Genomic DNA, 24,377 nt, shown 5'->3' with positions numbered 1-24,377 from the left:
TATCTCTTCGGACTCCACGCACAACTTCCCACTACTGTCCTTGACCGACCCCAATCTTACTCTAGTCATTCTTTTATTCCTGACATACCTGTAGAAAGCTTTAGGGTTTTATGTAAACATTTATTTTCACATTTGGAAACTTCAACTAGAAATTGATTGCAACACATTTTTGGTAAAATACAATTATCATAGAAGGAAAAACAGCTATCAATTCTGAGAATCTGACATTATAAAATAAGCCAACTTTGTACAGTAACTAAAAATCATAAAAGTGACAATTCACAGCTGACTATCATGCAATTATTTTAATTCACTGAAATATGAGCATTGTAGAGCTTTTTGTTGTGAGAATGGGAAGGAAAATCTTTCTTCCAGTCTTCTACTAATTCACATGCCAGAACCAGCAACCAGTCAACCACAGCCCATGAAGAATAATCATGCCAACATGTCACGTCCCAACAACAATGAGAGAGACTGGAACACTCATCAATGCCTCATGTATTCACCAATATTTTGCGAATAGGCTGAAATGACGAACAACCCTATTAAAGATAGACCACAATAGGTTGATGTGCATTGCTCATAAGAGAATAAAATTGGAATTGTTAGCAGTGTCTCAATTTGGGGATGTCTGAATTTGCTAATGACACAAAATTGGGCAGCATTGTTGACAGTGTTGACGACAGCATAAAATTGCAACAGGATATTGATGGATTAGACATATGGGCAAAGCTGTGGCAGACGCTTTTTAATATAATCAAGTATGAGATTATCCATTTCAGACCATAAAAGGGTAAATCAGGGTATTTTTTTCAGAAGGCACAAAGTTAAACGAAGTGGATGGACAATGAGATTTGGGGATTTAGGTGCACAGCTCTTTAAAATGCCATAAACAGGTGAAAAAAATATACTAACTGAACAGCTAAATATGAAGGCCAGCACTCCATTAAAGGGCTGGAGGAGAGGGAAATAGATGTTATGCTGCAGTTATACAAAACTTGATTTAGACCTTGCTTGGAGTACTGAAGGATGCTTTTTCCCTGGAAAGGATGATAACTGGACTTCAGGGGTTAATTTATGAGCAGAAAATAGACAAATTAAGCTTTTATTCTCTAGAATTTAGAATGTTAAGGAGTGATCTAATTGATGTCTTCAGGATATTAACAAGGGAAAGACCGGTAGATAAAGTTAAATTTTCCACTGGCTGGGGAATTCGAGAACCGGGGCACATAGTCGAAGAATTAGGGCCAGGCCATTCAGGAGAGATGTTAGAAAGCACTTCCACACGAAGAGAAGTGTAAGTTTGGAACTCTTCCTCAAACAGTGGTTGATACTAATTCGATTGTTCAATTTAAATCCGAGATATGGCCCAAGGAGTTAGGCCACAGATCACCCATGATCTTATTGAATGGCCTCCTCCTGTTCCTATGTATGTCTACTCAAGATTTGCAGGATTCTGCTCTGGGCCCTTTTGTGACTGAACAGGTTTATTCTTGGCCTACAGGTCATTTGGCACATGGTACAGAACCATAAGACCATAAGATAACCTATGCATCTCTGTCTTAAAGACACTAAAGGCCTCCAAAGCCTTCTGCACCAATGAGTTCCACAGATTAAACATGCTCTGGCTGAAGAAATTCCTCCCCTTATCAGAATTGGTGCTAATATATGAAAAACTGGTTTGCAAATCAGATGCAGTGTAGGAAACACGAACATTCATCCACACCACGTTTGTCAATGGTGGTCAGTTTAGTTTTGGCACAGAAGCAACTGAGGTTAAAAGTTTATCATCCAGGCAGTATTTAGTATTCACACCAAAGGGTAGCTGCTCTTTGATGAGGTGATTAAGCAAATACATGAACGTAACATGCAAGCTATCATACAGTTTTGCTTGACACTGGTCCAGATTTTGAAGGTTTCAGTCTCAGATTTCCTGCTAAAGAGAGTTGCAGGATTGTGAAATTGCTTAAATATCCAAATCTTTGGAGCAAAATCCTAAATTTACTAGGTCAAATGCTTTGGTTAGATTGATGAATGCAAAGAAGAGTTTCTGGTATTGTTCTTGATATTTTTCCTTTGATTTGTCTGGCAACAAAGAACCATGTCAGAGGTTTCCCTGGAATGGCTAAAGACACACTGTCTTTAGGAATAACACGGTGTGGAGCTGGAGGAACACAGCAGGCCAGGCAGCATCAGAGGAGCAGAAAGCTGACATTTTGGGTCTGGACCCTTCTTTAGAAAAGGGGGAGGGGAAGGGGGCTCTGAAAGAAATGGAGAGAGGTGGAGGTGGTGATAGAAGGTAGATAGTGGAGCAGATAGGTGGAGAAAAGACGGACAGGTCAAGGAGGCGGGGATGAAGCTAGGAAAGTTGAGTGTAGGGAGGGTGTTGGGATTGGGGGTTGGTCAGTGAGGAGGGGGGGGGGGGTAGGTGGGAGGAAAGACGGACAGGTCAAGGAAGCGGGGACGAAGCAAGTAGGTGAGTGTAGGTAGGAAGTTAGGGTGGGGGTTGGTTAGTGAGGTGGGAAGAGCAGATAGGTGGGAGAGAAGATGGACAGGTCAAGGAGGCGGGGACGAGAGGGGGGCTGGTCTTGGGATGAGGTCGGGGGTCGGGAGATTTTGAAGCTTGTAAAATCCACATTGAGACCATTAGGTTGTAGGGTTCCAAGGTGGAATATGAGGTGCTGTTCCTCCAGTTTCCAGGTGGCATCGTTGTGACACTGGAGGAGGCCCAGGATGGACATGTCACCCAGGGAGTGGGAGGGGGAGTTGAAGTGGTTTGCGACTGGGAGGTGTTGTCGTTTGTCACGAACCTACCACAAAGTGGTCTCCAAGCCTCCACTTGGTTTCCCCGATATAGAGGAGGCCACATCGGGAACAGCGGATACAGTATTACCACATTAGCAGATGTGCAAGTGAACATCTATTTGATGTGGAAGGTTTTCTTGGGGCCTGGGATGGGGGTGAGGGGGGAGGTGTAGGGGCAGGTGTAGCACCTCCTCGGTTGCAGGGAAAAGTGCCGAGTCTGGTGGGGCTGGAGGGGAGTGTGGAGCGGATGAGGGAGTCATGGAGAGAGTGGTCCCTCCGGAAAGCAGATAAGGGTAGGGAGGGAAATATATCCTTTGTAGTGGGGTCAGATTGCAGGTGGCAGAGGATGATGTGTTGAATCTGGAGGATGGTGGGGTGATACGTGAGGACAAGGGGGATTCTGTCTTTGTTTTTATTGCGGGGAGGGGGTGTGAGGGCTGAGGTGCGGGAAACACAAGAGATGGCGTCGAGGGCGTTTTCGACCACTGTAGGGGGGCGGAATTGTGGTCCTTGAAAAACGAGGACATCTGGGATGTCTGGGAGTGGAACGCCTCATCTTGGGAGCAGATGCGACGGAGGCGGAGGAATTGGGAATAGGGGATCGCATTCTTGCAGGAAGGTGGGTGAGAGGAGGTGTAGTCTAGGTAGCTGTGGGAGTCGGTGGGCTTGAAATAGATATCAGTTTCCAGGTGGTTACCAGAGATGGAAACAGAGAGGTCCAGGAAGGAGAGAGAGGTATTGGAGATGGTCCAGGTGAACTTAAGGTTGGGGTGGAAGGTGTCAGTAAAGTGGATGAACTGTTCGAGCTCCTCGTGGGAGCATGAGGCGGCACCAATACAGTCATCAATGTAACGGAGGTAGGGGTGGGGGATAGGGCCAGTGTAGCTGCGGAACAGGGACTATTCCACGTAACCTACAAAGAGGCAGGCGTAGCTTGGGCCCATGCGGGTACCCATGGCCACCCCTTTTGTCTGTAGGAAGTGGGAGGAATTGAAGAAGTTGTTAAGGGTAAGGATGAGTTTGGCTAGGTGGATAAGGGTGTTGATGGAGGGGGACTGGTCGGACCTGCAGGAGAGGAAGAAGCGGAGGGCTTTTAGGCCATCTGCATGGGGAATGCAAGTATATAGGGACTGGACATCCATGGTGAAGATGAGGTTTTGGGGACCAGGGAATCGGAAGTTTCGGAGGAAGTGGAGGGCATGGGTGGTGTCCCGGACGTAGGTGGGGAGTTCCTGGACCTCAAACTCTCCACCACTCTCACTCAGTCCAACCTCTCCCCCACAGAATAGGCAGCCCTCCGGTCCAACCCTAACCTCACTACCAAACCCGTGGACAAGTTGTGGTAAGGCGCACTGACCTCTACATTGCCGAGGCCATAAAAACAAAGACAGAATTCTCCTTGTCCTCATGTATCACCCAATTAACCTCCAGATTCAATGCATCATTCTCCGCCACTTCTGCCACCTGCAATCTGACCCCACTATGAAGGATATATTTCCCTCCCCACCCTTATCTGCCCACTGGAGGGACCGCTCTCTCCGTGACTCCCTTGTCAGCTCCACACTCCCCTCCAGCCCCACCACCCCCAGCACTTTTCCCTGCAACCGCAGGAAGTGCTACACCTCACCCCTCACTCCCATCCCAGGCCATAAAAAAGCCTTCCACATGTTCACCTGCACATCCGCTATTTTTTTTCCTTTATTCATTCATGGGGTGATGGTGTCACTGACCAGGCAGCATTTTGTTGCCCATCTGTAATTGCCCAGTGGGCAGTTAAGAGTTAACCACCTTGCTGTGGGTTTGGAGTCACATGTAGGCCAGACCAGGTAAGGATGAGTGTTTCCTTTCCTAAAGGACATTAGTGACCGAGATGGGTTTTTCCTGCCAATGGACAATGGATTCATGGTCATCATTAGATTCCTAATTCCAGATATTTTATTGAATTCAAATTCCATTATCTGCTTTGGTGGGATTTGAACCTGGGTCCTCAGAACGTTATCTGGGTCTCTGGATTAAGTCTAGTGATAATACCATTAGGCCATCGCCTCCCCAAGGTGGTCTGTTGTATCTGCTGTCCCAATGTGGCCTCCTCTACATCGGGGAGACCAAGTGGAGGCTCGGAGACCACTTTGTGGAACACCTACGCTCAGTTCGCGACAAACGACTGCACCTCCCAGTCACGAACCACTTCAACTCCCTCTCCCACTCCTTGGACGTCATGTCATCCTGGGCCTCTTCCAGTGTCACAACGATGCCACCCGAAGGCTGGAGGAACAGCACCTCATATTTCGCTTGGGAACCCGACAACCCAATGGTCTCAATGTGGACTTTACGAGCTTCAAAATCTCCCCACCCCCGACTTCATCCCAAGGCCAGACCGCCCTCTCATCCCCACCTCCTCGACCTGTCCGTCTTCTCTCTACCTATCTGCTTCTCTATCCACCTTCTATCACCGCCTCCCCCTCTCTATTTCTTTCAGAGCCCCTGTCCCCTCCCCCATTTCTGAAGAAGGGTCCTAACCCGAAATGTCAGCTTTCCTGCTCCTCTGATGCTGCCTGGCCTGCTGTGTTCAGCCAGCTCCACACCTTGTTATCTCAGACTCCAGCATCAGCAGTTCCTACTATCTCTGTTCTAGGAAGATTTCTTCAGGTCTCGGAGAAAGATAGCAAACATCTAATGAATAGCCCACTGGGCTCACTTTATTCAATACAATGCAATGCAAGGTCAACTATAACAGTGTAAGAACTCCAGCCTCCTATTCTCATTATGAAATCATGGAGTACTACAAAACAGTAGTGATTGTCACCACCCAATCTCACTTTTGAATTGAATCATTTATTGTCATGTGTATTCAATATAAAATACAGTAAAAAGTGTGTACCGTTGCATATATAGGCGCCATTCACAATAACTCAGAAGCGAGTCCAAGTTTTCCTTTTCCACTGCTACGGTCCTGCTCCAGGCTTCCCAGCCCACGCCACGCCACCAGAGTCCTGCTCTGGGCTACACCAGCCTTACAGAGTGATGCCCTATTGTCTTACTGCCAAGCACTAACAGATGCTGTAAGTTCTGTCTCCTCACAGGTATCTGCTGCTTGGAAGGATTGGCCGGAGGTCACAACATCGTACCAGGCGAGTGGGTTCTTGTGAAAAAGATCCACAAGGAACCCTTAGGTGCGAAGTGGGAAAGGACCATACCAGGTGCTGCTGATCACTCAGTCATTTGTCAAAGTCCGAGGAAAGGAGGCCTGGATTCACACAGCCCACATCAAACAGTCATCCTACAATACAGCAGAATCAGAGACTGACTGATCATCATGGTGTCTATGGTCATTTTTTCAATTATGGTTATTGTTATTCTAGCTGTGTATGTTGTTTTTTCTTTTATAAAGTGCTGTTCTCACAAGCTGTTAAAAGTATGAACATCCCAACTACGAGCCTTGTCTCCGCAAGCCCCTCCAACATCTGAAAAACCCAAGTGGTACACTTGAGTTATGACAGGAATTGAGTGATTCTCTTCGAAGAGTCTCAATAGAATCAAAAGGGGGGAATGTGAGATATTGTATTATAATTCTCTTTACTAACTCACTCACAAGCATACTGTGTTTACTATATGGCGTTTCATCCACTCATTCATAAAATTGCGTTTTTGTAGTACATTTCATAAACTAAACACCCCTTCTAACCCATTACTGTTTCTTTACACCTTTCAATTCTTATTGGTCTATGCTGCAAACAATGCTGAGATCTGTTTCAGTATCAAAGGTTACCCCTGAATAAGTGTTAATACCGTAACCTCCTCAGAACAATGCCATTCCTGCCATCGTGTCTCCATAACTCACTCAAAACTATGGAAAGAATGTAATATTAATTAGTCCTTAGCAACTGTCTCTCGGGACCCGAATAGAATGCATTCATCAAACAGTTTCCACAACTAGTATGCACTTTTTACATACATATTAAATAGGGCCGCTATCTCCTTTAAAAAAACTTACTGTCAAAACAGTGCTTCTGTGAAACAGCATGAATGAATGTGTAAGAACTGTCAAAATTGTAAATGAAATCTCACAACCCAGCTGTGGGAGATCAGTTTACTGTCCTCTATACTTTTATTAAGTTGCTCAGTTTGGATCTCCACTCTGCTCGCCAGTTCTCTTTCTTTCTTTGTCCTTCCTTTTGTTTTCTTCCTTCTTCTCTCTCCCTCTGCAGCAATTTTATCCCCATTCTGATCCCTTTTGAACTGCCTACCTAAGGAGTCAGGAAGGAGCTGGGTTGTGACTGGGAACCACGTGGCGGGAGCTGAACGCACAGGTTGTGACCTGCAGTGACAGTGGATCGAGCGTGGGCCGGAGTGACGGCAGCAGATCAAGAGCGGGCCAGCGAGTGCGGGAACAGTGAGGCAGTGATGGTAAGAGCGGGGACAGTGAGGCAGTTGGGGCTGGCGAGGTAGCGGAGGCCGGTGAGGCAGTGGGGACAGTGAGGCAGCGGGGACAGTGAGGCAGTGGAGGCGAGAGCGGGGTGGTGAGGCAGCTGAGAGCAGAGTGCCGGCAGCGGCATGGTGTGGGCTGGAAACCCCTGAGTGGGACCGTGGTAGTGGAAAGGAAAGTTTTAAAAAAATCTTATTCTAAGTTAATGTGAATGGCGCTATCCATGATTCAATTCAATTTAGCACACCTATAATTTCTCACTTATTTAAATCATATAGGTCTAGTGTTTTTACTAATGTTACTAACTTCAAAAGAGAAAAGGACGAACATCTCTTGATTACGCAAGCTCAGACCGAACAGACATTCTAATCCCATCAGGCCTAACCGTCACCATTTAGCAAGCGCTTAAATCATCTCGTACTCCGACAGGACGGATGTCATGCACACTTTTGTGTATAATAAATAACAACTATGAAACACCATAGTGCTAAAATTTTAAAGTGGATAGGAACGGTGTATGAAGGGGCTACTGTAAAACTCTACTTCGGATTCCATGGCTGCTTCGAACTGCGCTACTGCGGATGTTCAATAAAGAGGCTATTTTCGCCACTCACTGATCTCTATCGTTACTGAAACATGATCGCACACTATAGATATCAGGGCTACCCCCTGCTGGTGATTTCCAGTAAATTATTTTTAATCACAGAGAAGTACAACATTACATTTGTAAGTACCCCTGGATGCTGAGCCTTCCTTAACTATTGAGCTTTTTCACATCAATCCATATTGCCTACAATAAAATATAACCTCCACCACTTGTATATGTTGGCCAATACCTTTTAGTCTCCTGATATAGTTAGTTCCTCAATTTCCTGTTCTAGGTTACGGTGAAATTTCCTGAGACTGGAAATATCTCACACCACAATGGGAAAATTACACGCAAATCAGCACTTTAGGTCTGAAGAAAATGCCAAATTTATATCATATTTCTTTTTCAAATCCCTGTCTGGGTGATCTTATAAGTTTGAAGTCGTCATCCCATCATTTATACATACATGGCAGCATCTTTAAATACAGGAACAAAAACAAAGTTGCTGGAAAAACTCAGCAGATCTGGCAGCGTCTGTGAAGGAAAAAAACAGAGTTAACGTTTCGGGTCCGGTGACCCTTATCTTTAAATAAATGCAACTTTTTTCCCTTTATTCATTCATGGGATGAGGGCGTCGCTGACCAGGCAGCATTTATTGCCCATCCCTAATTGCCCATAGGGCAGTTCAGAGTCAACCACATTGCTGTGAGTTTGGAGTCACATGTAGGCCAGGTAAGGCTGGCAGTTTCCTTCCCTAAAGGACATTAGTGAACTAGGTGAATTTGCTGACAATTGACAATTCTGACATTATTTGACTCTCACTTCCGGAGCTTTTTTTTAAAAATTGAATACAAATTCCACCATCTGCCATGGTAGGATTTCAACCCAAGGTCCCCAGAACCTTATCAGGGTCTCTGGATTAACAATTGAGCGACAATACCACTAGGCCATCATCTCCCCATTTTCACTTAACCATTCTGATTGAAAAAATATGCATGGACAAAAATTACACTGCATATTTCCATGAGGAGAAATTTCTAAAAAAATTTTAGAGTCGCAGAAAAATGATTGTATTTAGGTGTTGTTGCACCTCCAATTTTAGACATAAAATGACAAGCCATTTAGAACAAAGAACAAAGAAAATTACAGCACAGGAACAGGCTCTTCGGCCCTCCAAGCCTGCACCGACATGGTGCCCATCACAACTAAAACCCCCTACCCTTCTGGGGACCGTATCCCTCTATTTCCATCCTATTCATGTATTCGTAAAGACACCCTTTAAAAGTCACTATCATATCTGCTTCCACTACCTCTCCCGGCAGCGAGTTCCAGACACCTACCACCCTGTGTAAAAAACATGCCTCATAAATCCCTTAAACCTTGACACTGGCACCTTAAAGCTATGCCTCCTAGTAACTGACTCTTCCATCCCAGGAAAAAGCTTCTGACTGTCCACTCTGTCCATGCCCTTCATAATCTTGTAGACCTCCATCAGGTTGCCTCTCAATCTCCATGATTCCAGTGAGAACAACTCAAGTTTCTCCAACTTCTCCTCATAGCTAATGCCCTCCATACCAGGCAACATGCTGGTAAATCTTTTCTGTACCCTTTCCAAAGCCACCACATCCTTCTGGTAGTGTGGTGACCAGAATTGAACACAATATTCCAAATGCAGCTGAATTAAGGTTCTATAAAACTGCAACATTACCTGTAAATTTTTAAACTCAATGTCCCGGCCGATGAAGGCAAACATGCCATATGCCTTGTTGACTACCTTCTCCAACTACATTCAGTGACCTGTGTACCTGTACACCCAGATCACTCTTAAGGGTTCTGCCATTTACTGTATATTTTGCATTTGGATTAGACCTCCCAAAATGCATTACCTCACATTTTTCCAGATTAAACTCCATCTGCCATCTCTCTGCGCAAGTCACCAACCGATCTATATCCTGCTGTATCCTCTGCTGGTCCTCATCGCTATCAGCAATTCCACCAATCTTTGTATCATCAGCAAACTTACTAATCAGACCAGCTACATTCTCCCTCAAGTCATTTTTATATATTATAGAAAGCAAAAGGTCCTAACACTGAGGAACGCCACTAGTCACGGCCCTCCATTCAGACACACACCCTTCCACTGCTACCCTCTGTCTTTTATGACCGAGCCAGTTTTTTTTAATCCATCTTGCAAGCTCACCTCTGACCCTGTGTGACTTTACCTTCTGTATCAGCGTGCCATGAGAGACCGTGTCAAAAGCCTCACTGAAGTCCATGTAGACAACATCCACTGCCCTACTCTCAATCATCTTCGTCACTTCCTCAAAAAACTCAATCAAGTTAGTGAGACACAACCTCCCATTCACAAAACCACGTTGCCTCTTGCTAATACTCCCACTTACTTCCAAGTGGGAGTAAATCCTGTCTCGAAGAATCCTCCCCAATAATTTCCCTACCACTGACGTAATGCTCAGCGGCGTCTAATTTTGGATACAAAACTGGCTGTCCAATAGAAAACAGAGGGTGGTAGTAGATGGAAAGTATTCAGCCTGGAGCTCGGTGACCGGTGGTGTTCCACAGGGATCTGTTCTGGGACCTCTGCTCTTTGTGATCTTTATAAATTACTTGGATGAGGACAGCGTGGAGGGCTGTTGTAGGTTGCAATGGGCCATTGACAGGTTGCAGGGCTGGGCAAAGAAGTGGTAGATGGAATTCAAACCAGAAAAATGTGAAGTGATTCATTTTGGAAAGTCGAATTTGAACGCAGAATACAGGGTTAATGGCAGGATTCTTGGCAGTGTGAAGGAACAGAGGGATCTTGGGATCCACGTCCATAGATCTTTAAAGTTGCTACCCAAGTTGATAGGGTTGTAAAGAAGGTGTATGATGTGTTGGCTTTCATTGGCAGGGGAATAGAGTTTAAGAGCCGTGAGGTTATGCTGCAGCTCTATAAAACTCTGGTTAGACCACACTTGGAATATTGTATTCAGTTCTAGTCACCTCATTACAGGAAAGCTGTGGAAGCTGTAGAGAGGGTGCAGAGGAGATTTACCAGGATGCTGCCTGGACTGGAGGGCAGGTCTTATGAGGAAAGGTTGAGGGAGTATTGGAGTGAAGAAGGATGAGAGGTGATTTGATTGAGGTGTACATGATGATGAGAGGCATAGAGTGGATAGTCAGAGACTTTTTCCCAGGGCAGAAATGACTATTACAAGGGGGCTTAATTTTAAGGTGATTGGAGGAAGGTGTTAGAGGCAGATTCTTTGCACAGAGAGTAGTGGGCGTGTGGAATGTGCTGCCGGCAGTGGTAGTAGAGTCAAATACTTTAGACACTTTTAAACGACTCTTGGATAGGCACATGGAGGATAGTAAAATGTAGGGTATGCAGGGTAGATTGATCTTAGTAGGATAATAGGTTGGCACATCGTGGGCAGAACGGCCTGTACTATGCTGTACTGTACTGTTCTAATTAGCTGGATTATCCCTGCCACCCTTATTAAACAAAGGAACAGCATTGGCTATTCTCTAATCCTCTGGGACCTCCCCTGAAGCCAGTGAGGATACAAAGATTTCTCTCAAGGTCCCAACAATTTTCTTCCTCCCCTCTCTCAGTATTCTGGGGTATATTCCATCAGGCCCTGGGGACTTGTCTACCTTAATTTTTTCAAGACCCCCAATACCTCCTCCCTTTTGATCTCAACATGATCCAAACTATCTACACACCCTTCCCCAGACTCATCATCCACCAAGTCCTTCTCTGTGGTGAATACTGATGCAAAGTACTCATTTAATACCTTACCCATTTCCTCTGGCTCCACACATAAATTCCCTTCCCTGTCCTTGAGTGGGCCAACCCTCTCCCTGGCTACCCTCTTGCTCTTTATGTAAGTATATATGGCCTCAGGATTTTCCTTAATCCTGTTTACCAATGACTTTTCATGACCCCTTTTAGCCCTCCTGACTCATTGCTTAAGTTTCTTTATACTTTCCTTGTATTCCACCCTTGCTACGTGTGTTCCCAACCTCCTAGCCTTAACAAATGCTTCCTTTTCCTTTTTGATTAGGCTTACAATATTTCTCGTTATCCAAGGTTCCCTAAACTTGCCATACTTATTCTTCATCCTTATACGTGCCAGTCCTGAGTTCCTATCAACTTACACTTGAAAGCCTCCCACATACCAGATCTTGATTTGCCCTTAAACATCTGCCTCCAATCTACATTATTCAGTTCCTGCCTAGTATTGTTGTAATTAGCCTTCCCCAATTTAGCACCTTTACCTGACAACATATCTTTATCCATCAGTACCTTAAAGCTGACTGAATTGTGAGCACTATTCCCAAGCTGCTCCCCTCCTGAGACGTCGACCACCTGGCCAGGCTCATTCCCCAATACTAGGTCCAGTACGGCCCCTTTCCTAGTTGGACTACCTACATATTGTTTCAAGAATCCCTCCTGGATGTTCCTTAAAAACTCTGCCCCATCCATTACCCAAGCACTAAGTGATTCCAAGTCAATATATGGGAAGTTAAAATCACCCACGACAACAACCCTGTTACTTTTACATTTTGCCAAAACCTGCCTACATATCTGTTCTTCTATCTCCCACTGGTTGTTGGGAGGCCTATAGTAAACCCCAAACATTATGATTGCACCCTTCCTGTTCCTGAGCTCTACCCACATTTCCTCGCTGTATGAGCCATCTGAGGTGTCCTCCTGCAGTACAGCTGTGATATTCTCCTTAAAAAGTAGTGCAACTCCCCCACCCCTTTTATATCCCCCTCTATCCTGCCTGGAACATTAAGCTGCCACTCCTGTGCCTCCCTTAACCAAGTCTCTGTAATAGTAACTACATCATAGTTCCAAGTACTAATCCAAGCTCTAAGTTCATCTGCCTTACCTGTTACACTTCTCGCATTGAAACTGATGCACTTTTGTACACCAGACACATTTTGATCAGCAATCACTCTGCCTGCTATTCCTCTGAGTCTTACTGGCCCTATTCTCTAGTTCCCTTTCAGTCAATTCACCTTTGCTTTGGTTCCTACCCACTGCCGAGCTGGTTTAACTCCTCACAAGTGACACCAGCAAACCTCCCAGCCAGAATATTTGTGCCCCTGCAGTTTAGATGCAACCTGTCCTCCTTGTAGAAGTTTCACCTGCCCAGGAAGAGATACCAATGGTCCAAAATCTGAAACCCTCCCTCCTACACCATCTGTTTAGCCACGTGTTGAGCTGTACTATCTTCCTATTTCTAGCCTCACTGGCATATGGCACAGGGAGTAATTCCAAGATTACAACCTTGGAGGTCCTGTTTTTAAACTTTCAACCCAACTCCCTGAACTGCTGCTGCGGGACCTCCAAGTTGTGCAATTGTAAGGAATTTGTGACAGCTGTGCAATACTCGTGTGTGGGACATCTTGTTCCATGGAGATGCTGTAAAAATCAAAGAAATTTGCCCACAGTTTAAGAGTTAGTGCAAGTCACTTGCCTCTGAATATCCTTAGCCTTTAAGCTGGAATCTGGCATAATCACGGACTTTTGTTATTGTTTCAGTGCAAGTTTTCAAGAAATTTGTGGACGAGTCACAGGTTCAAATGACATCAAAACATGCATAGTACTCCACTCTTTTTTAGCATCATAAAATCATATAAAGCTCCAATCCTGATCTCTAACCAGCAAACTTTAATGTAATCACGAAAATCTCTGACTTGATCATCATTGAAATTTGGAGCCTATGCAGTCATCTATCTGTGCCAAGTCCCAGTCACTATGACACAGAATATAAGAATTAAGAGGAATAGGCAATTCAGCCCCTCGAGCCTGGTTGATCTCATCCCGGTCTCAATTCTGTTTCCTACCTGCTCTTTATAACCCTTCAACCCATTACTCATTAAAAATCTATCTCCTCCTTAAATTTACTCAATGTCTCGGCACACACCACACTCTGGGGTAGTGAATTCCACAGATTCATGACCCTTTGAGAGAAGTAATTTCCCCTCACCTTAGTTTTAAATCTGCTATCCTTATCCCAAAACTTTGATCTCTTGTTCTAGATTTGAAATATCCCTTCTACAGCTACTTTGTCAATCCCCTGTAACATCTTATATACTTCAATTCAATCTCCTCTCATTCTTCTAAACTCCCGAGAGTATTGGCCCAAACTACTCAATCTCTCTTGATACGTCAGACCCTGTTAAGTCTGAAATTAACCTAATGAACCTTCACAGAACTGCATTTGGTTCTGCAGCACATTCTCACACCAGTAAATGTTATCTTTTTTCGCGAAACTGTTGATTTAAAAAGAAATCAAGCCTGCACTGAAGAAAACCAGTTTTTAAACCTAACATTCTGTATTGTTTGACTTTTCTCCACCCATTGAGAAAATACCCAGGCCAAGCATTTAAAATAATGAAATGAGCTTGAAGTATTTTTCATTGCGTGTTCTATTGAAAATTCAATAGGCTTTCAAGGAGTTAGACATAGTTCTTAGGTTTAAAGGAATCAAAGGGGATGGGAGAAAGAAAGAGCAGAGTTGAATGATCAGGTGTAGCAGGCTTGATTCCTGCTCCAATTTTCTATGAATTCTATGAAGTGTTTTGACTGCTCCTATTGGTAGACAGCACCTTTAACTAGGCTACACAATGTGGAATTACTTCTGTAAATCTTTTTCAGCTACATTGTCAACTTTTCGGAAAGCAGATTTCTGTCCAACTCAATCAACACCAATGACACCAGCCACACAAATTCTACTTCATTGGCTAGACATCTGTTTTATTTATGCTGCTACAGTAAGGTGTTCTTAGATAGGCCCCTACATTAGCAGCGTAATATTCTTATTTTGTGGGGAGATTAGTTGCTGTCTTCTATTAGTTTCCACGATTTATTGACTGCTAACTCACCTGAAGTGACTCAGTTGCTGCAATTCCTAACCACTAACATGCATATTGTTGATTTAAAGCTTGTGATAAGACATTAACAATTTGTCTCATTTTTGACATTCTCAACAAAGCTGACCACTACAGCAAGCAAAATTAAAGTATTTCGATTAATGAGCAAACAAGTTATTCTAGGAGATGCTAATGACCATTACCAAGTTTACTCCAAGGCCTTTTTATAACCACATTAAGAGTAAGAAAATTACCAGGGAAAGAATGGCATCTGTAAAGACCCAAGTGGCAACTGTGTATGGAGCTGGTGGACGTGAGTGAGGCCATGACTTAATACTTCTCATCTGTATTCATAAAGGAGGAAGACATTGGAGCTAGAGACATTAGTTGTGATGGAGAAGTTCTAGAACATGTTAATATTAATGAGTAGATATTAAAAGCTTTAGTGGGCATAATGGTGCCTAAATCCCCAGGGCCTGATGAGATGTATCCCAGGCTGCTATCGGAGCCAAGGGAGGAGATTGCTGGGACCCTGGCAGAGACATTTCATACTTTACTGGCTGCAGGTGAAGAGCCAAATGATTGGAGGATGGCTAATGCAGCTCCTTTTATTCAAGCAGGGAAGCAGGGATATGCTAAGTAATTACAGACCAGTTAGTCTGACATCAGTGGTAGGAAAATTATTGGAAAAAATTCTGAGGGAGATCTTGTCTGATTAATTTAATTAGTTTTTTTGTAAAACATCAGTAAATATATTGATAAGGGTAGTGCAGTTGATGTGGTTTACATGGACTTCATTAAGGCCTTCAACAAGGTCCCATATGGAAGGCTGGTCCATGTAAGAGCCTGTGGGATCCCAGACAAGCTGGCAAACTGGATCCAAAACTGGCTTACAAAGAGGAGTAAAGGGTGATAAAGGTTGTTTTTGTTATTGCAAGCTTGTGAATAGCGGTGTACCACAAGGATTGGTGCTGGGACCCTTGCTGTTTGTTACATACATTCACATCCAAGTTGTTAATGTAGAAGGTGTAATAAGCTTGCAGGTGACATGAAAATTGGTGGTATTGTTGATAGTGAGGATGGTCTCAGGCTACAGTCTGAAATTGATCAACTGGTAAATTAGGCAGAGCAATAGCAGATGGAATTTAATCCTGATAAGTGCGAGGTGATGCACGTTGGGAGGTGTAATAAGGGAAGGATATATACAATGTGTGGCAGGTCCTGAAGGAGTACTAGGAACAGAGGAAACTTGGTGTAAAAATTCATAAATCCCCCAAGGTGTTGGCACAGATAGACATAATGGCAAAGATGGTGTACTGGATACTTGCCTTCATTAGGCAAGGCATGGAAAATAGGAACAAGAAGTCTTTTTCAATTTTATAAAACATTGTTGAGGGCACAAATTAAATACGCTGAGCAGTTCGGTTGCCACATTATCGGAAGGACACGATTGCACTAGAGAGGGTGCAGAGAAGATTCACCAAGATGTTGCTTGAGATTAAAAGTCTCAGTTTTGCGACTAAATAGGCTAGTTTTGTTTTCCTTGGAGCAGAGGAGGCTGAGGGAGGATCTAATTGAGGTATACAAAATCGTGAGTAGCATTGACAGAGCAGATCATGAGAATATCTCGCCCATGGCAGATGTGTCTAACATCAGACAGCAGAAGTCTAAAGCAAGGAGTAAGTGGTTTGGACAAAATTGGAGGAAATGATTTTTTTCCCACCAAGAGTGTGGTAGAAATATGGTTTGTAAACATTAGAATGTGGTGGAGGCAAGTATTCTCGCAACACTTAAGCAGCATTTGGATGAGCACTTAAAATGCCAGAGCACAGTCAGCTATGAGCCAAGCGAAGGTAAATGGGATTAGTGTAGTTTGGTGTTTGTTTGTTGGCATAGACATGGTGGGCTGAAGGGCCTGTTTCTATGCTGTAAAATTCTATGACTCTTAAAACAAGCTTTCTACTCAGAGCTTCATCATGGAAACTGGACACTAGGAAATCAGAGAATGCTTCAAAGACAAAGGCTTCGTGAAATAATGTAAATTGTTTACTGGCTCATGGGAGTCTCTTACCCCAAGACCACCACATCACCTGTGTTGAAGTGAACTGACAGATGAGGTAATTGTTGATGTAATACACTCTTCAACAAAAGGAGGTCAATGACTCTGAAGAGGCCAATGAACGCCTGCCTACACACCCACCTGTCTCCTAAGCTGAAGCCACAAAGGTACTCCATGGTTTCACACTGCAGCAGAACAAAACCAAAAATGTTTGATGCTGTGGTAGACTGTAACATACTTGTCCAAAACCGATACATCTAGAAGAAAAAAATTACAGAGCTTTTCCAGAACTAACTTCGAACAATTTTCCTTGCCTTTCATTGTAGAAGGGCAGGTTATCCACCAAAACTGTGAACAAATTGAAAAAAAGAGATTTTTTCACATATTTAGTGCTGCACTGTTTTCATTTTCTAAAAAAATGCAAATTAGGTAACGTAGGGGCTTTCTCAGCTGTGATTCCAATTATCATGGTTTTACTATATACACAATCTGTTAAAATAGGAATGATCAGTTTATAAAAAAAATCCTTGTTCAAGTTATCAAGATATATCCAATATGGTCTGGTTTACAGGCAGTGAATTCTCAATATTGCTTATTGTTGACTCTGCTGCGGATGGATGTTGCACGATCTTGATCAGTGGCTTTGACGTTGTCACCCTCAATTTAGAATCAAGTAGAAGAAATCTGTTCTAAAAACGTCACACAAAATCAGAAAGCAAGCGCTGCAAATGTCTACATGGGAGCAGGGGCACAGAAGAAATTTAATATAAACCCATGAAAGGGCTGTGCTTTTAACTAAACAGGGCAGATACCTCCTTAACGATAACACTTTAGGAATAGTCTTCTTATAAAACCAATTATTCTAGCATAAACTGGTCTAGCTGTTTAGATTCTGGTATTGTTGCAGTACAGAAACATTAGTAACTTCTAGTCTGCTAAACAAAGGTTTACAGCAGTGGCAGTGTTAGCACAGCCCCATCAAAACCTACAATGGAGTCCTCAGTCGACTGTTCCACATACAAACAGCTATCCGACTCTTTGATATTTCAGGAATTGAATGCATTCTCTGAAGAGTGTAACTGACACTCATCCAATCATTCACCTGTGAAGAAAAGGGTAGCCAGAATATTTAATCTTTCAACTAAAACTTTAATAAGAAATCCATTTATTATAAGTTTGCCTTTAACAAATTCAAGATGTGATTTACTTTTAAAAAGGAGCGAGGCAAGCTCTCATTAAGTCTGTGATTGTGCGCCAACAGAATCTTTTCAATAGGGCTGGGAACTAAGGAACACAGTCTTGCTCCTCCTGACTCCATGTTAAAGTCACGGCTTTGAAGAAGTGTACCTGTTTCTCAGCAGCCACTAAAACCTCTCTGGACCATTCCTGCTGTCTGCTTGCAACAGGGCCTTAAAATAGACATTAGGTCTCTCACATGTACAAGCGGCCCAATGCCTGTTTTAGGTAGCCACCAGGGCCACCTAAAAAGCCCTGAAAACAGTAGCAGTGACCCAAACACATGGGCAGAATGCTGACAAATTTGTCATTGTTGTGCCTATTTTACACACAGAATACGTGGGCAATAATGTTGATTTGTTTTCTCCAATTAATATGCGGACATGCAGAGAAGTTTAATTTGAATCACTTCATGTGTTAAAAGATTCATTCACAAAAGAATCCCCTAGGCACAGCCCTAAACCATTACACAGGATGTCATTAGTGACAGCATTAATATTGCTCTGCCATTATTAAAACTATCAGGGAAGACCAGCCAGTAAATGGATGGCTACCTTGCCCTTTGCCAGTACTGTCATTATATTGCTCCCACAAGTAACCAGTTTGTACAAACTGCTTATACATATTTGATATGAGGTTAGTCCTCAGCTCCTGGTATAGTGTTACTGCCATTTCTTGATATGGTCCGTTTTGAGTGGAATAGAAATGCAGTGCCCGAACCACAAGGTAGTTCATGTTAATCCAAATAGGTCCACGCCAGTAAGGCGGGTCATATTCAGTGTTACGTTTCAAATAGAGGGGGTTAGATTTTGAAAGTGACCGTAGGCCATAAGGAGTCCAGAGTTTCTCATCATCCCTGATATCATTTAAGATATGAAGAAGTTTTGGAGAATCAGGCTGCAGAATTTGAAGTAGGAATGGGAACAGACTGACATAACCAAAAGCATTAACATACTGAAGTTTTGGTTGTTTCCGAACAGAACGGATAAGTCTGGCAGGTTGGACATGCTGTCGTGGCTGGCCAGGTGGCACGTAGATTTTCTCTCGCTCTAGAATAATAGACTGAGTATGATTTCCATAATCACTGAATGCTTTCAGATCCTCAGACCAGTGCAGTTCTTGAAGCAAAGAGTTGTCACTCAACTTCTCATACATGTCCTGATAGTCTTGATGGGCTTCTCCTATAATTTTTGCAATATCTGTCATGATCTTTGATGCCAAAGTCATCCAGCAACGAAGATCTACATGGCGCTCATCTTCAGAAGGATGTGATGCCCGCGGGTAATCGTCAAGTCCAGAGGTCAGTGTTTTTGGATTGAGGAACAGATTTGTATCAGTGTCACGACCTCTCCAACGATAGGTTGATGGCAAGGACCCAACTTGGGTTGAATTGTACCAATCATACCAAGTCTTCAAACGGGGGAAGAGTCTCTTCAGATAAGAGTTATCCTCTTTTGTCAAATGTCCATTCAAATCTTCAATTAGCTTTTGTATCGTGAGGAAAAGTGTAGGAGGATTGGCATTTTCATTCCTCTGTACAATAAATTCTGCAGGCACTTTACTACGTGCCTCATTGTCCAGAATCTGCTCCCTTGGTATCCAACCTTCAACATTCATCAGATCTAACCAGTGTCCAATCACCTCCCTACTAATAGATGGATTCCACTTACTGATCAAAAGTTGATGGAACCCTTCATCCCAGAGAAATCCTCGGGGAAAGAATGAACGGGATGGGACAGCAGTGTACAGTGGGCCCTCCAGGTAAGGCAATGGGTACTCATTGTATATAGACTGAACGTAAGACTGACCATAAAAATACCCCATTCCACCAATTGTATTACTGAAAACTGCTTTAGCAAATTTAGTTTGTTGAGGGGAAAAGCCTTTATCTGACAATTTGAAAATGGTATTAAATTTTTCATCAAATGCTTGTTTCCACCTCTCCAGCTCATTTGTGAAGATCTCTCCAGCAAGACGACTGGATCGATCTGTGAAACTTTCCGACTCAAACAGGACTTCGACTTCAAAGGGAACCTGCACTGTCACTTGATGAACTAAGAAGTTGTCTTGTGTTGTGTCCCCACCTTGTTTTGGAGGTGGCCTGTAGCTATCCACACCAATGTAGTACCGTCTGGGAGAAGAAGTCGCTGTGTTGTACACAAAACGGCCGTTCAAGCTGTTTTTCACAATGTCTGTCATCATCTCCAAACTTGGGCAGTGTGCCCGCAAATAATTGTAACTGTTAAAAATGAAGCAGAAGAAACAGGAGGGTGAGAGGTAACAGATAAGTCAAGTTTTCAAAGCTGAAAGGTGGAATGTTCAGCAGTTTTCTGTATCAGTTAGATTTACTGAAGTTCTATAATAGTGCTATGGCAATGGATAGACACCAGCAATAAATGACAAAACATATCTGCAATATATTCTGCAGAAAGGTTTCATTCCTCCTCATTGAAGCTAAAAAAGCTGTATGACTGTTGTTGTATGCATTGATGCATTAGATTTTCCTCTTCAATAAAGAGGAAGAGAAGATCGCAGATTGGTGGGGGAGGGAGAGGCAGGAAGCAGGAGAGATCATAAGAAATAGGCACAGCACTAGTCTGTTTGGCCCCTTGAGTCTGCTCTGCTATTCAATAGGATCATGGCTAATTCACCATTCCTCATTTTCCTGCATCCCGTAACCCTTGATTCTCCAACTAATCAAGAATCTATCTTAAAAATACACAAGGACTCTACTCCCACAGTGCTATGTGGCATAGTGTTCCAAAGATACTCAACCCTCAGCTGAAATTCTTCCCAATCTCAGTCTTAAATTGGCACCTCATTATTATGAGACTATGCCCTCTGGTTCTAGACTCTCCCACGAGGGGAAACATCCTCTCAGCATTTACCCTGTCAAGCCCCTTTAAGAATCCTATATATTTCAATGAGATCACCTCTCATCCTTCTAAACTCTAATTAGTAGAATCTCTACCTGTTTAAATTTCAATCAAGACAAAACCCCCATACCAAGGATCATCCCAGTGAACCTTCTATGAGCTGCTTCTAATGAAATAATATCTTTCCTTAAATAAGGGGACACAAACTGCTCATAGTACACCAGATGTGGTCTCACTAGCACCTTGTACAGTTGCAGTCAGACTTCCCTACTCTTATACATCAGCCCCCTTGAAATAAGGGCCATCATTCCATTTGCCTTCCTGATACTTGCTGCACCTGTGTGCTAGCCTTTTGTGTTTAATATAATAATACATGTCCCTTTTGTGTTGCAGCTTTCTGCAGTTTAACAATGTCCTGATCTTTTCTTCTCACTTGCAAAATGAACAATTCCTCGTTTTCTCACATTATACTGCACTTGCCAACACTTTGCCTACTGACTTAGCTTGTCAATATCTCTAAACTGTTTGTATCCCTCTCGCAACTTGCCTTTCCACCTATTTTTGTATTGTCTAAAAATGTGACTTCAGTGCATTTACTTTTTTCTGCAAAATCATTAATACATATTGTAAACAGTTGTGGTCCCAGCAGTGATCCCTGTAAAACACATGGGTTGCCAGCCTGATAAAGAACCCATCATTCCCAAGTACTGTTTCTTGCCTGTGAGCCAATTCTCTATACATGTCAATATACTGTCTCCAAGATCGTGGGCTCTTATGGCTTCATCTTTTGTGAGGTACCTTGAAGAGAGCCTTCTGGAAGTCCAAATACAACACACCTAGTGGCCCCTCTATCCACTGTAGTTGAGATTTCCTCAAAAAACTTGAATAAATTAGTCAAACACTATTGCCCTTTCAGGAAACTATGCTGACTATATTTGATTAGATTATGATTTTCCAAATGTTCTGCTATTACTTCCTTAATAATTGACTCCAATATTTTTTCAACAATAGATGTTAGGCTAATTGACCTGTAAGTACCTGCTTTTTGTCTCCATCCCTTTTTGAATAGGTATGTCACATTAGCAGTTCTCCAAGCTTTTGGTGCTTCTCAAAATGTTTGTAGCTAACTCTTTTAGGATTGTAGAATGCAAGCCATTAGGCGGGGGAATTTAACTGCTTTCAGCACCATTAATTTGTCTAATATGGGGAATTGATGACCAAGTGGTATTATCACCAGACTATTCATCCAGAGACCCACGTAATGTCCTGGAGACCCAGGTTCAAATTCACCGTAGCAGATGGTGGAATATAAATTCAATAAAAATTTGGGAGTGAGTTTAATGATGACCATGAAAACGCTGCTGATTGTCGGAAAAACCCATCTGGTTCACTAACGTCCTTTACGGGAGGCAATCTGCCATCCTTATCTGGTCTGGCCTACACTTGACTCCAGACCCTCAGCAATATGGTTGACTTTCAACTGCCCTCTGGACAATTAAGAATGGACAAAAAAATATGAGCCTCACCAACCACGTCCACTTTTCCTAAATGAATAAGAAAAGTGATAAATAATTTCCAAAAACTTCTTTCATGATGGTGATGGTACTTAATTACTCCCATGTATTCTTTAGTATTAATGGGATGTTCAAAGTATCTTCCACTATAAAGACTGATACAAAATATCTGTTTAATTCTTCTGCCATTTCTTTGTTCCCTAAAATCATCCCATCAGCTTCATTTTCTAAGGGGCCTATGTTCACTGATCTCTCTCTTCATTCTTATATGTTTAAAGTAGCTCTTATTGTCAGTTGTAATATTCTTTATTAGGTTGCCCCTGTAGTTTATTTTCTGTCTTTATCTTTATAGTTGTCCTTTGCTGGATTCTGAATTTACCCAAGTCTTTAGGGCTATCACTGATGTTTCCTCCTTCTATGCTTTTTCTTTCAAAGTATTTTAACTTCCTTGGTTAGCCATGGTTGGTTTATCCCTCTTTAGGATCTGTCCTCCTTCTCGGGATGTAATTTTGTTGAACATATATTGTGAACAAGATAAAATGAGATTGAAGATGGATATAGATAGGTTGAATGAATGGGCAAAAATCTAGCAGATAGCAGAACTACCTGTATACTCTACAATGTGTATTTCATTAATGTGAACTGGCTGTAACGTGATTGATGAATAGTGGATGCTGTTTGGATAACGCAACCAGTCTGCTGTACAGGTATAGGTGATTTTCTACATCGATTCCCCTATAACACAATTTTCTATGGCAATTTTCTATAGCAGGATTTTCTATAGTGCGAGGTCACACAAGAACACAACTATCGTGTTATAGGAGAGCTACCTGTAATGTGGGAAAATATGAAGTTGCTTGTTTTGACAGGAAGAATAAAAAGCAGAGTATTACTTAAGCAGAAAATAACTGCAGAATTCCAGGATATGAATTTAATTGGATAAAATTGAAGCCCCACCAGAGATCCCTGCAGGACTCCATTCATCCCATCCTCCCAGACAAATACCTATTTATCCAGTCCAATGAAACTTTTCCTGAAATTAGGGAATTTTGGAAAATTAATAACTGTTGGTAGCACAGAACATAAATACTGCTAAAAGGTGATAAGAAGTTGAAGCTTTTCAACCTGCATCCATTACAACAGGACCCCCATGATCTAGTTAGGGAGGGCGCTCCAGGGGTTTAACTCCGACTCTAGAAGAATGGGAATATAATTCCAAGTCAGGATGGTGTGCGGTTTATTGTGGTATTCCCATCCTCTACCCTTGTCTTTCTGGATGGTACTGATCATGAGTTTGGAAGGTGTTGTCTAACAAACTTTGGTGAATATCTACAGTGCATCTTATAGATAACACACACTGCTGTAACTGAGTGTCAACGGTGGTAGTGGGTAGAAAGAATGGATGTAGTATCAGTCAAGTGGGCCGTTTTGTCTGGATGGTGTCAAACCTTTTTTTTAAATTCACAAGTGGGACATGGGCTTTAACTTGATCTCTATATATACACTATACATAGAGGGCATTAGAATTGTCTTGATAGTAACAGTGTGCAAGTGCATGAGGAAAAGGCAGGAGATTAGCCAACATTTATTGCCCATCCCTAGTTGCCTTTGAACTGAGTGGTTTGTTAGGCCAGTTCAGAGGGCAGCTGAAAGTCAATCACATTGCTATGATTCTGGAGTCACATGTAGGCCATACCAGGTGAGGATGGCAGATTTCCTTCTCTGAAGGACATTAGTGAACTAGTTGGCTTTTTTTGACAATTGTCAAAGGTTTATGGTCATCAGTAGATTCTCAATTCCAGATTATTAATGAATTCAAATTCCACCATCTGCCATGGTTGGGGGCGAAGGGTGGAGTTTGAACCCAGCTCCCCAGGATATTAGAGACAACAAGGTGCAGGGCTGGATGAACACAGCAGGCCAAGCAGCATCGTAGGAGCAGAGAGGCTGACGTTTCGGGCCTAGACCCTTCGAAGGGTCTAGG

General features: G+C 42.8%; 1 protein-coding gene across 1 annotated transcript in view; it reads right to left on the bottom strand.

The window, feature by feature from the left end:
- Nucleotides 1–17,895: 17,895 nt before the first annotated feature.
- Nucleotides 17,896–24,377, bottom strand: part of mogs (mannosyl-oligosaccharide glucosidase) — a 33,122-nt gene continuing 26,640 nt past the window's right edge. Inside the window, exons 3-4 of the mRNA XM_048600374.1 lie at nucleotides 22,410–22,423; nucleotides 17,896–20,242 (exon numbers count right to left, since the gene is read on the bottom strand). Of these exons, the coding sequence (XP_048456331.1) occupies nucleotides 18,496–20,242; nucleotides 22,410–22,423 (1,761 nt within the window). The 3' untranslated portion in view covers nucleotides 17,896–18,495. The remainder of the gene's footprint in view (nucleotides 20,243–22,409; nucleotides 22,424–24,377) is intronic.

The sequence above is a fragment of the Rhincodon typus genome, chromosome 1, assembly GCF_021869965.1.
Source record: "Rhincodon typus isolate 14 chromosome 1, sRhiTyp1.1, whole genome shotgun sequence".
NCBI lineage: Eukaryota > Metazoa > Chordata > Chondrichthyes > Orectolobiformes > Rhincodontidae > Rhincodon > Rhincodon typus.
This window is presented reverse-complemented; position numbering and strand designations above follow the sequence as displayed.